The sequence below is a fragment of the Aulonocara stuartgranti genome, assembly GCF_965226115.1.
Source record: "Aulonocara stuartgranti genome assembly, chromosome: 10".
NCBI classification, from domain to species: domain Eukaryota; kingdom Metazoa; phylum Chordata; class Actinopteri; order Cichliformes; family Cichlidae; genus Aulonocara; species Aulonocara stuartgranti.
This window is the reverse complement of record NC_138946.1, coordinates 16,798,411-16,810,776: the sequence shown is the minus strand read 5'-3', so window position 1 is coordinate 16,810,776 and position 12,366 is coordinate 16,798,411. Positions and strand designations below refer to the sequence as shown.

At 40.8% G+C, this 12,366-nt stretch overlaps 1 protein-coding gene across 1 annotated transcript; it reads left to right on the top strand.

The window, feature by feature from the left end:
* The first annotated feature begins 1,665 nt into the window (after positions 1 to 1,665).
* hmgb1a (high mobility group box 1a) lies at positions 1,666 to 5,689 on the top strand. The gene is made up of 5 exons (XM_082549573.1): positions 1,666 to 1,774; positions 4,026 to 4,186; positions 4,461 to 4,609; positions 4,693 to 4,867; positions 4,967 to 5,689. The coding sequence occupies exons 2-5, from the start codon at positions 4,040 to 4,042 to the stop codon at positions 5,114 to 5,116; spliced, it is 621 nt and encodes a 206-aa protein (XP_082405699.1). The 5' UTR covers positions 1,666 to 1,774; positions 4,026 to 4,039; the 3' UTR covers positions 5,117 to 5,689.
* The last annotated feature ends 6,677 nt before the right edge of the window (positions 5,690 to 12,366 follow it).

The window sequence follows — 12,366 nt, the reverse complement described above, 5'->3', positions numbered from 1 at the left end:
AATCTACTCCTTATCTGATGGTAGTGGTAGAGCAACACCACTTGGCACTAAAGCTCATTGGGTTACCCCATGCACACTGCGTTCAGAATCTAATATTTCCCAGTCTGTTAATCAGACATACAAGAAAATGTATTTGTGTCACCTCTTGGCTGTACTAACCAGACACATTATTCAGCTGCATAAGAGTAATACAAAGAAAATGTGTAACAGATGCATATTGTACAGGGAAAAGTGACAAAAACCTTTAAAACCTCATATAAAATAAGTTATATGCTATATTTTGTAAGGCAATCAGTAATAAATGATTAATTAGGAATGTACTGTTAATACAATATTGGATAATCTTGAACAAAACAGCTTGCAAAATTAATATAGAAAATATATATACACTGTACATGCATATGCACTATATGTACTATACCTGCTGTGTAGAGTGGGTTAGATTGAAAAGCACTTATGAATAGACAAAACAAACAGACTCCTGGGTTTGTTTGTTTTCCCCCATTTTGGATGTATTGGAATTTGAGTCTATGACAATTGTATTATGTTTATTATAACAACGTGCCAGGTGTTGGGAGTAAGAAGCCCTCTGCTATGAGGCTATCATGCAGACCTGTTGGACTATATCTAAAATTCCAAGTAAAAGCTCACTATCTTTTAGGGCAAAAATAAATAAATAATTGAATGAATAAAGTCAGTCAAAATGCTCATTTACTGCTTTTGCTTTAAACTGAGCAGCCGCCCTTTGATCTTCATAAGTCTTAATTAACAATAAGCACATGACCATCTCCTAATCAGGCAATGTATATGAGACCTCGAAATATCAGGATAAAAAACATACTGTGTAGAAAAACATTAACTGACAGATCTTAATATTAATTTCCCATTAAATATATTTACCATAATTTATTATCTCCAGCTCCATTTTATCCTACTATTAATATTGGGTCGTAAGTAAACATAGTCAAAAGCACAGAATGAGTGCTTAAAAAACGAATAATTATGGATACTTGTCAGAGAGAATAAGAAAACACGGTTTAGTAGTGTCAATGCAGGGACTTTCTGTCGATCATGGGCATAAATGATAATAATGGTTAATACACTGATCACAAGGGAGGCCAATCATTGAATTCCTATGGTTTTCATTCATACTAAGAGCTAAATCCTTTTTTAAAAATTTCATATCTGGACGTAACTATCACGCATGGGACGGGTAATCGCTCTTTATGCCCTTTACACGGGAATTTGCGATGTCCTCCCTATACATTTTTAAAGACATAATTTGCAAATAAGCTCACGTGTATTGTGCAGAATGCACAAAGGAGCCTGTTGATAAGGAGACGTACAACCCATCCAACACAATCTGACAACATTTTACGGCCGCCTCGTTCGCTGGCTACAAGCGCTCCTCGATGTCTCATTCATTTAGCTTGCCTACTGTACACTGAGCTCAACGTAGTGAATTCAATACTATGGCAAACACACTACACTACTACCAGCTCCAGCATGCTCGGACAGAAATATTTTTGTATCCACGCGCCTCACAAAACTTCGGTGACGTTTCACAAAAGACAACCAATGGAACCTCGTCTTCTATTAGGACAATGAAAAGCCTTCGACCAATCGCAGGGACGCCAGACTGGGCGCTGTCCAATGGCGTGCGAGCCCCGCCGAGAGTAATGTTAGAGAGCTGAAGACTGAAGACACTGCGTATCGCCTGTGCTCCCTCATACACAGCCATTGCAGACCATTGAGATCCAGCGATAGTCACTGGGTAAGTATCACACACACGAACATTTTAAGTGTCCGTAAGGATGAAAATGACGGTAACATTTAAAAATATCTTACTTATATGTCTGCCACGGTTACACGCGAAACCTTTTACTGTTTGCAAATAATTTTATTGCGGGGAACCTTAAAAAAACAACAAAATTGCCGGCGCTAAGCAGGTATCGTTACATTACTCTGCCTGGGAGTGAGGACCAGACGCTCAGTAAAAAAGAAGAATTGAAAATTAACCTTGACGAAATTCGACGCAAAGCGTCGATTTCGTTAAATAAGAATAATTTTGTATAATACAATCGTGTCGTTTTCGCAAAATGGAGTCGAATCAAATGGTAGTTATCGCGAAAAAAATCAGGAATGTCTAGCGGACAACACGGTTAGCGACAATGGTAGAAGACTCACCGTTAGCTAGCCATTGGCATTGCAGTGCATTGCAAAGCTGAACGGCTGTCATGCGAAGACCGGAGGAGCGTGCGGAGTCTGGAGACGAGCATCAAAATTTATAAAAACCTAAGAAAAAGAGAGAGCATCTAAAAATACACCCGGGCAAATGTTTGTTTGCCACACTTCACCCGAGAAGACAGCGAAAAAAAATACCTCACGATCTGCGCTTTACTGTAATGGCTGACTGTATTCGCATAGGAAACAAGGCAGCGAGGCAATGGGAAGCCAGTGACAGAGGCGCAGTTCAGTTCAACTTTTTCTAACCGTGTTTTCTCGAGAAACAAACTCGTAACTATGAGATGTGACGACGGCAAAAGAAAATTCAATCTTTCGTGATTCGAACGAGACCAAGGGGAGATTTTTCCGATGCTCGGAAAAGGTTTAAATCGGGGCTTGAAATGAAGTGGTGGCCGCGGTCGCTCTGCCCTCTATTGCGTGCAGTGCAATGGCTGAGCGTTGACACAAAGAGAAGGAGCCATATTCTCCATGTTAGTGGATGAAGACGAGCGGCCATTAGGAGCTCATAGAAACCAAGTCAGTAGCACAGCCCGCTCATAGACACAGTACAGACCCAATGTATTACTATACAAGGCGGCTAGTGCAATAGGAATCAATCGGGGAAATATTTAGTCAAGATCGCCGGCTTTCTAGACATATTTGTCGCGTAGCAAAGCGAACTGGGAGGCGGGAGGAGACATTTGAGGGGGACTTTCTTTCATGAAGAAGGCATTCTCACAAAATGGAAGAAGAAATATTGCTGTCGTTGTTGACCTCCTTTTCCTCAACGAGAGCCTTTGCGCCATTACTACTTCGCTCGACGCAGCTTACTTGGGACTTACAGTAGCATTTAATAGGAAAATGTAAAGGGGAGGGGGAGAAAAATAACAGTTTTTAAAACATTTTTCGAAAGCTTTTCACATTATTTCCCGAATAAGAGACAAAGAAGAGTTATGAGAGATGATTGTTTATGTCACGGAAGCGCAGTTTGGAGTGTTTTATTTGCAATAAATACGTGTTTTTTCTCCAATTTGTGTCTCTTTGTGTCAAAGTTATTTCTTTCGATTAAAAACACGAACACGAGTAAAACTATGGGTTTTCAGGTGATTTATTACTGCTGCAGGTTACATTTGAGGATATTTATGTTGCAAAAGAGAAAAAAAAAGACGGGGGGGCAAGAAAAATATTATTTTTGTTTTTTAACGCCCAATCCACTCATATAGCACCACGGATGGTTCAGGTTTATACCATGCAGTTGAACTTTTGCAGTTCGGTGTTTGAGAGCGATTCCGGGACATTTATTGCTGCAAACCAAACGCACATTAATGATCGCTGCTGGCTGCGATGATGGGATTTCCTTCTTTAATACGCAGCGGTGTTTTGTCATTTGGTGAAACACCATAATGAGGAGCTGACCGCGGATTTTATGTTAAGGCCACTGTAATAAATAAATAAATGGTATCAATATAACGTTTTTTATTTATTTATTTTTACATCAGCTCCGTCCGTTTTGGGCGGTGTTATTTCACAGGACTGCTTTAAGTGATATTAACTTAGTGCAGTTTGACAGCGGGGAGGGCGGGTGACTTATATAGTGCGTGCGGTCAGTAGAGACATGATTGTGTGGGTTGGACAAACATTGTAGGTCACTTTTATTTATGATTTTCTTATTATAGTTAATAATTTAAATGACACATAGCATTATTTATTAAATTTTAATATTATATTGCAGATGAATACTGCATCATTAAATTGTTGATATTCTTTATTTTATTTTTATTTTTTCTAATTGTTTTTAGATACTGTCACCAGGATGGGGAAGGATCCAACCAAGCCGAGGGGGAAGATGTCCTCCTATGCATATTTTGTGCAGACCTGTCGGGAGGAGCACAAGAAGAAACACCCTGAGGCTTCGGTTAACTTTGCCGAGTTTTCCAAGAAGTGCTCCGAGCGATGGAAGGTAGTAGAGTTTAGCTTGAGGTTTTGTTTTGGGTTGGGTTAGGGTTTGTTTTTTTGTTTTTTGTTTTTTTTTTTTGAAAGTGAAATTTGTAGTCCTGCTGAGGGGTCAAGGATATATGACAAGCAGGATGTTGTTGGTTACACCTCTTGACTTTAGCTGAAAAGGTGCAGGTGTTGTGTAATGAGATAACACAAAACAAGAAATAAGCAAGCTTGGGTACAGAGGGCGACGCCTCAGAAGGTGCAGTTGGTGAGATGCCTGTTTTTGCTCTCAGACAATGTCGGCCAAGGAGAAGGGCAAATTTGAGGACATGGCCAGGCAGGACAAGGCGCGCTATGAAAGGGAGATGATGAACTACGTTCCGGCGAGGGGGGGAAAGAAGAAGAAGAAGTACAAGGACCCTAATGCCCCCAAGAGACCTCCGTAAGTACTGCAAAACCACATTTAAGGATTTTTGAGATGTATGGCGAGTGAGTTGTGTAAATGTTTTTCTGTCCCCCCCCCAGATCTGCCTTCTTCATCTTCTGCTCAGAGTTCCGCCCTAAGGTGAAAGGCGAGAGCCCCGGCCTGTCAATTGGGGATGTTGCCAAGAGGCTGGGCGAGATGTGGAACAGCACCGCAGCCGAGGACAAGCAGCCCTTCGAGAAGAAGGCGGCCAAACTGAAGGAGAAGTATGAGAAGGTAAGAGTAAAATGTGAACGCCGACTGAGCTCTTCGGTGACAGCTGTCTATTTTTGTGTCTCGACACTGGTTCACCGCGTTTTCGCTCCTCCCTCGCAGGACATCGCTGCGTATCGCGCAAAGGGCAAACCAGGCAGCGGTGCGCCAGCGAAAGCCCCGGCCAAGGCAGAGAAGAAAGACGATGATGATGACGACGACGATGAAGATGAGGAGGAGGAAGAGGATGATGACGATGAGGATGATGATTAGTAGGTGGCAGGTGACATAAAGTGGTCATTTTCTTGTTTATAAAGCATTTAACCCCCTTGTACACACTTCACTTACTGAAAGAAAATGCATTAGTATCCAAGGGGTAAAAAATAAAAAAAAATAAATAAAACGACAAAAAAGGCTGTGTATATCAGTTGTTTTTATGCTGTACAGTTTTTTTTCTCCTTTTTGTATAGTTAACACTACACAAGTATCGTGTCTGTATCTTTCTGCCAGTCTTACTTTTTTTTTTTTTTTTTTTCCCCAGTGGTAGTTACTAGACCACTATCCTGCCTGGTACAGTGTAAAGGGGTGGGCTTTACAGTATTTACCTTAGCTAGAGGTGCACAGCACATAAAAATGTTCTGAGTTAGATCTGAGTGCTTCTTTTTTTTTTTCCCTCCTTCACCTGTGTGTTTTTATTTTAAATTACATGTTATCAAAATTGACGTATCACAGTTGTTTTACTGATCTTTATGTACCACTGTAATAGCAAAATAAGACAAAAAAACCTTGTTTATTGTTGAAAATTAAATTGCTTCTGATGTCAATAAACATTTTTTTTTAAATAAATTGGTTTTGTATTGTGTACAGGTTATGTGTTTAAAAAAACAAAAAAAAAAAACGTGTGAGATTTAAGCTGGTAGAGCAGGAGTAAGATGAGTTGGATTATATGGCAGCTCTATGTGGGGGGGAGAAAGAATCAATCAAAACAAATTTAATTAAAACTAACACCATAACAGATCATTCTCTTTCGAGACCTGAGGATCAATAGTTATCTTTCTGGAAGGGGAGACGTATATTAACTCGCACTGCTGCCTTGGTTAAGTTAAAGTGACTCCACATTATGAGACCCCGACGCAATTAAAGAGAGCGGGAAAGCGTCTAACGACTCAGGTTTGATAAGCTGTTCCTATGAAGTATGACTCATCACCACAACTGTTTGTATCCTCTGTTTTTAAGTCTACTGTGGCTGCGTGTAAAAAAGCTGCTAGGCTCCTTGCCACACTAGGAGGTCCACTGAAAGTTGTAGCTTTACTGCCTTCTCTTCATGCCAACATGCATCACTGACTCTTCCTGTTTTATTTAGATCCAGCTGCTTCATCTCCTGTACTCTCTTGGTCTCATCTAGGGTATAAAAAGAGGGGCATTTATATAAGAAGGATTATGTGCTTTGAAAAACCCAGTGACATAAGAATATGGCTGGTGCAGTCGAACCTAAAAGCCACACTTGGGCTGTGCATCGAGGCCTCAGCAGCACTCCCTTTCCCCTTGGGAGAGTGCTCCTTGAGGAAGAAGGGGCTTACCAACTCCCAGTCTGAGAGTATACACAAGTCTGCACAGAGCAGGAGCAGGGCTGTGGTGTAAATTACTAGGATATGTCTTCCACTGGGCTATATCAGTCCTCAGTCTATGCACTAAGGTCAGCCTTGGCCTACTGTATGAGCTTTGGTATGAAGTGGGCCAGAAGACAGGCAGACACAGAGCAGCAGCTGACCTCTGCACTGCTTTGATAAAGCCCAGTCACCTCTCTACTCTGAAGCCTAGATATGACTGCCTTAATTCTGAATCCAGCTGCTAAAAAAAAAAATCTTTCCTGTTTTGTTTTTATCTCCCATTGTTCCTCAAAACTGCACAAAGCTGACTCGAGGCAAACCCACTTACCAAATATTTGACAGCTGCACACTCCTCGCGCTGTTGGGTATTTCCCCACTGTCTCTGTGCTCACTGTGCCACTATGGTCTGCTCTCAGTGTACAGCAGACTGTGGGAAGCGGTTAAAACGTGAATGTTTACACTCAACATCCACTGAACGGGCCAACTGGAGCGGATTGTGTGGTGGTGAGTGGCAGGAAGAAGGAAACTATGCAGAAACAGTTGCAGTTGCACTCAGCTGTTGATCAGTTTCTGTGTGGGCCTCTTTTTCGTTTCTTTCTTTTCTGTTTTTTCCAGGCCTGAAGTGCGCATACAGTACTGCAGGCTTTAGCCACACAGCGCCACTGCTGGATCTTAAAAGCCCGCTAATCCCAGCCACCTGGTGTTCTCTGGGCACGCTCTGGGCTCCATCAGCGGGCTCCGGGCGACACCTAGTGGTCACGTTGTGCGCTTGCATCCAAACTGGTGATGAAATCTCACGATTATAGTTTAAACCAGTCAATAAATACTTAACTTTGGGGTAAACATTAAAAGTCCTTGGATTACATATTGATTTAAAGCTGAAAGCCGCTGGTTCAATGCTAATGTGGACTTTATTATCGGATATGAACTTGTGTAGAAGCTTAAAGCCTTAGCTGGAAGAAATCTAAAACAGCTCACGCCTTCCGTATGTCCTCTAATGAGCTTGATCGTGACAGATTATGAAGCTGGGTTGGCATCCATCCATCCATTCGCTTCCGCTTATCCTTTTTCAGGGTCGCGGTAGGGCTGGAGCCTGACCCTGAAAAAACGGGGTACACCCTGGACAGGTCGCCAGGTTTACAGTTGTGCGATACTTCTTCCATTTCTGAATGATCACTTGAAAAGTGCTCTGTGGGATGTTCAAGGCTTGGGAAATCTTTTTGTAGCCTAAGCCTGCTTTAAACTTCTCAATAACTTTCTCCCTGACATGTCTGGTGTGTTCTTTGGACTTCATGGTGTTGTTGCTCCCAATATTCTCTTAGACAACCTCTGAGGCTGTCACAGAGCAGCTGTATTTGTACTGACATTAGATTACACACAGGTGCACCAAAGGGGGCTGAACGCACACCCAACTTTTCAGTTATTTATTTGTAAAAAATGTTTGGAATCACGTATGATTTTCGTTTCACTTCTCACGTGTACACCACTTTGTATTGGTCTTTCACTTGGAATTCCAATAAAATTGATTCATGTTTGTGGCTGTAATGTGACAAAATTCTAGGGGAATACTTTTGCAAGCCACTGTAGTGGAATTGAACTCACGACCTTCTCGGTGAGTGATAACCACCATGCCACCGTGCTGCCAGCACCACATCTATGGCACAGCTCGCAAATGCTTTTCATTATACAGTAATTAGAGGCAACAGTGAAGACGTAAGGAGCAGAGGTAGTAGAGGTAGATGAGTTTAAGCACTTGGGCTCAATCATCCAAAGCAACAGACAGCTCACAAGAGAGGTGATGAAGCGAGTGCAGGCAGGGTGTATGAGTGACAAGAGGAGTGTCAAGATGAGTGACAGGAGGATAGCAGCAAGAGTGGTGGTGATTTTCAGTCCATTCATGGACTGGCCTCCCCAGAGTCCGTACCTCAACATTAATGAAGCAGTGTGGGGTCATCAAGATGAAAACGGGACAAAAGGCAGCCGCCATCCAACAACAACCAACAAGAAGAGCTTTGAATGTCCTTCAAGAAGCCTGGAGAACTATTCCTAAAGATTACTTAAAGACATTACAAGAAAGCTTGCCTAAGAGAGTTTTAGGCTATGGTGAAGAACAAAGGTGGTCGTATCAAATCATGACATTCAAGCTTCCTAGAATTCCCGTTGTTCATTTGTGTACTGCATTAGCATGTATGTTTGCACATATTATATATTGGTACTTTGCCACAGTACAGTACAGATATACTATCACATGAAAAGGCCTGTAGCTGGCTGCCTGGTCACTCCAATTTGAAGATGCACAGAAGAGCATTGGGGATTTTTACAGAGTGACACCAGTGTGTGTATTGCTGTCTTTCCTTTGGCACAACATTTGTTATACTCTCAGTGTAACAGATTTATGTCCTTATGTGTATTCTGTTAAATGTGTGTTTTGTGTTTCCTTCCTCAGCTTGTGCTCGTTTGGATCCTCAATCCTGTATTTTGTGGCAGTATTATAAAAACTGAAGCATAGCCATCATTCGTCGCTGCAGATGAAGCTGTTGGATTTCAAAGCTGTTTATTTTCCAGTCTGTATGTGTGAACCACCTTTCCTTTTCACTTATTGAACCTATCCTATAAATAAAAGTATTTATTACTACCATTACTTATTTTGCATTGCTTCTGTTTTGATCCCTCGTGTGTGTATTTAGAAGACTTTGATTGCCTCATTTCAGACCTTTACATCCGAATCAGACTTCAATCAGACATCAATCAGGCTCCCAGCGATGAGGAATGTTGCAACAAAAAGCACAAAATCATCACTTTTAAGTAGGAAGTAGCAGTCATCCGCTGATGTAAGATCTGGTCCTAATAATGGTTTTTCCTTGACAGTAACACTGTTCTCTACAGTCACTCTGCACAGCCAGAAACCTGAAGTTTACTTATGGGGCTCTGCAGAAGATTAGCACAACAGTTTCAAAAACTGTTTCTACCTCTGGGTAAAAGAAGAGACCACCTAAATATTATGATCAGGCTACTTTTTCTTGCTTTCTTAAAAAATCATTTTTCTTTTTCCATTACTGGGACGGTCTCATAACACTGTGTACTTTTTTTTTTTTTTTATCACAGAATACCATGGTTGTTAGATTAGGTGCTGTGTTGTAAGAGCAAATTAAAACAGTGAATTTGTGTGTTATTAGAATTATTGATATTATAAATGTGTAAAGTTCAGAATGTAACTGAGGGAAACTTTATAGAAGGACATTGCCATGGTAGGATTCAGCACGCATGCATTCATTGATGTTTCCTTAGAAACCAGCTGTACTTATTAGTTTAGTTTGCGTGTTATGTACACACACACGCACACACCGGTTGCTTTATTAGGTACGCTTTGCAAGTATCAGGTTGAACCCTTTTGCCTTCAGAACTACCTTAATTCCTTCATATCCAAAAGCTGCCCTGGTCTGGTGACTGTAGAGGTTGTTTGTCTACAGTGAACTCATTGTCATGTTCATGAAACCAGCTTGAGATCATTCGAAATTTGTGACATGGTTTGTTTTTGTGTGTTGACTGTAAATGATGCTCATTGTGGTATTCAGTTTCCTAATCTTTGCTGACAGGAGTGTAGTCTTCTGCTGCTATAGCACTGCTTTAAGGTGACGTTCTTCTGCATACCTCGGTTGTAACAAGTGGTTATTTGAGTTACTTCTTATCCAACTCAAAATAGTCTGGCCGTTCTCCTCTGATCGCTGACAAAAACAAGACATTGTTCACTCAGATAACTGCTGGACCATTCTCTGGGGGGAAATCCCAGTAGATCTGCAGTTTGTGAAATACTCACCACCCTGTCTGGCACTAATAACCATGCCAAATTCACTGTCACCTTTTTCCCATTCTGATGCTCGGTTTGAACTTCAGCAGGCTGTCTTGACCATGTCTACATGCTTAGATGAGTTGTTGTGCAAAAGGATTAAAAGAATGGCTAACATGCGTCTCCAAAAATATGACAGAACCTCCACCTTGTTTTGTAGAAACTCACTCTTGCACCTCTCTCCTGACCTCCTCCATATTTCAGATTGGGATTCATCAATCAATCAGACTCGTTGCCACTGATTTTCACTTCTGTTCTTGTGCCATTTTGAATACCTAAGCCTTTTCTTTTGATTTCTTTTCCTTATGAATGGCTTCTTGACGGCCACCCTTCAACTGAACATTCTTGATGAGGCTCCAGTGAACAGTAGATGGATCATCTGAAGAGCCAGATGCATCTCTTAGGTCCTGTGTCAGATGTTTTCTTGACTTTTTTTTACTATTCCATAAAGAGCAGATTTTTAATAGATATTTTCTGGCCTGTCACTTCTTCTTGTGTACTCCACTTGTCCAGTTTTGTCAGATTTCTAAGGACACACTGGACACCATGTAGTTAATCTGCGTGCTGGAGTGGCTGTAGCTCAGGAGGTAGGGCAAGATAGATAGATAAAAAAAAAACACTTAGGCTTGTATAAATGAGTGAATGAGCCAAGTTGTATAAAATGCTTTGAGTACGCAGAGTAGAAAAGTGCTATATAAAAACCAGTCCATTTACCATGCTGATTTATAGAAAGTCTTCAGTAAATGGCTTGTTTGGAATCACCTTGTTGGCACCAAAATGCTATTTTATGTCTGTCAAATTGTTTCTTTGCTAAGTTTACTGTTATGTGTGATTAATGTTTAGAATTAGGTGCCTTTTTATGCTTGAATGAGTCATAGGTCAGTGTTAAGTGACTTAACAAATAAACAAAATAAAAGTAAACAAAAAAGCCCATTCCTCTGAAAATAGTCAGGCACACTGGACTGGACTGAAAAGTGAGTGAGAAAGCAGCGAATGTCCAAACACCTTCAGAAGGCCTGGAGAACTATTGCTCAAGAGCATGTTAAAACATTTCAAGTGTGGCTCCTTGAAAGCAAAATATAAGCAAAGAAGGGCTGAAGAATTTGGATATTGTGGTATATTCCAGTATATTTGTAGTGAACTGCTTAAAAGGAACTAACTTTGATTCTGTCACGATCTTCTCACTCAAACAGTGTCTAGTTATAAACTCTATCTCCACTTGGTGGAGCTATTGCAAAGGTGTGTAATTGTTGAATTTCCTTTCGTCCCAGCCTTCCTGTTTTCTGTATGAATAACACATCAGAAGAATAAAAGATCTCAGTGTAATTTCTCACTCTATGGTTTTCTTTTTAGTCTTCTTTCCCCTCTGAATCCTTTGTCACTGTAGGCTACAGCGCTGCCAGTTTCACATCTATCCCACGAAATCACTTGCGATACATCCCTGCACTGCCTCCACAAAGTGAGAAAACCAAAGTTATCATCAAAGCACTCCCCAGACACGTCTTTGCTCTATAGTTTTTTTTCCTGAAATGATCTGATACATGCTGAAAGCACAATGGCAGGAAATTACAACTGGGCGACGAATAAATGTGGCGGTTACAGCAAGCATTAGAAGCACACAAACATCTAAACAAAGAAACTAACGTTTGGTAGCAAATGTTTTAATTTTAGAACCCTATTGAAAAAAAACCAAAACGTTATTCTTATCTGATTTTTTCCCCCTTTTTTTGAGAAAGGGTTTCCAGAAAAATAAAAGATCAGCCATTAATTTTGTGTTAAATGTTTTATTTTCTTTATTTCTATAGTTCAGACTGAGATAAAACTGCTTAAAATGTGCGTCATTCCACTGAAGCCCAAAGAAAAGAACTATGTGAGTATGTGAAGGCTTTTCACAGTGGGAGACGAATCTATCGGTACTGCTCTAAAACACACATGTATGTGTGTATTAAATTGTCTTGGTGACAGCAGTTACATGTGTGTTGGCATGTCCTTTTGTTTTTAAGCGTGGAAAGTGTTGCCAACGATCAAGTAGGCGGTGACACAAATGTTGAGTTCTTGTAAAACAG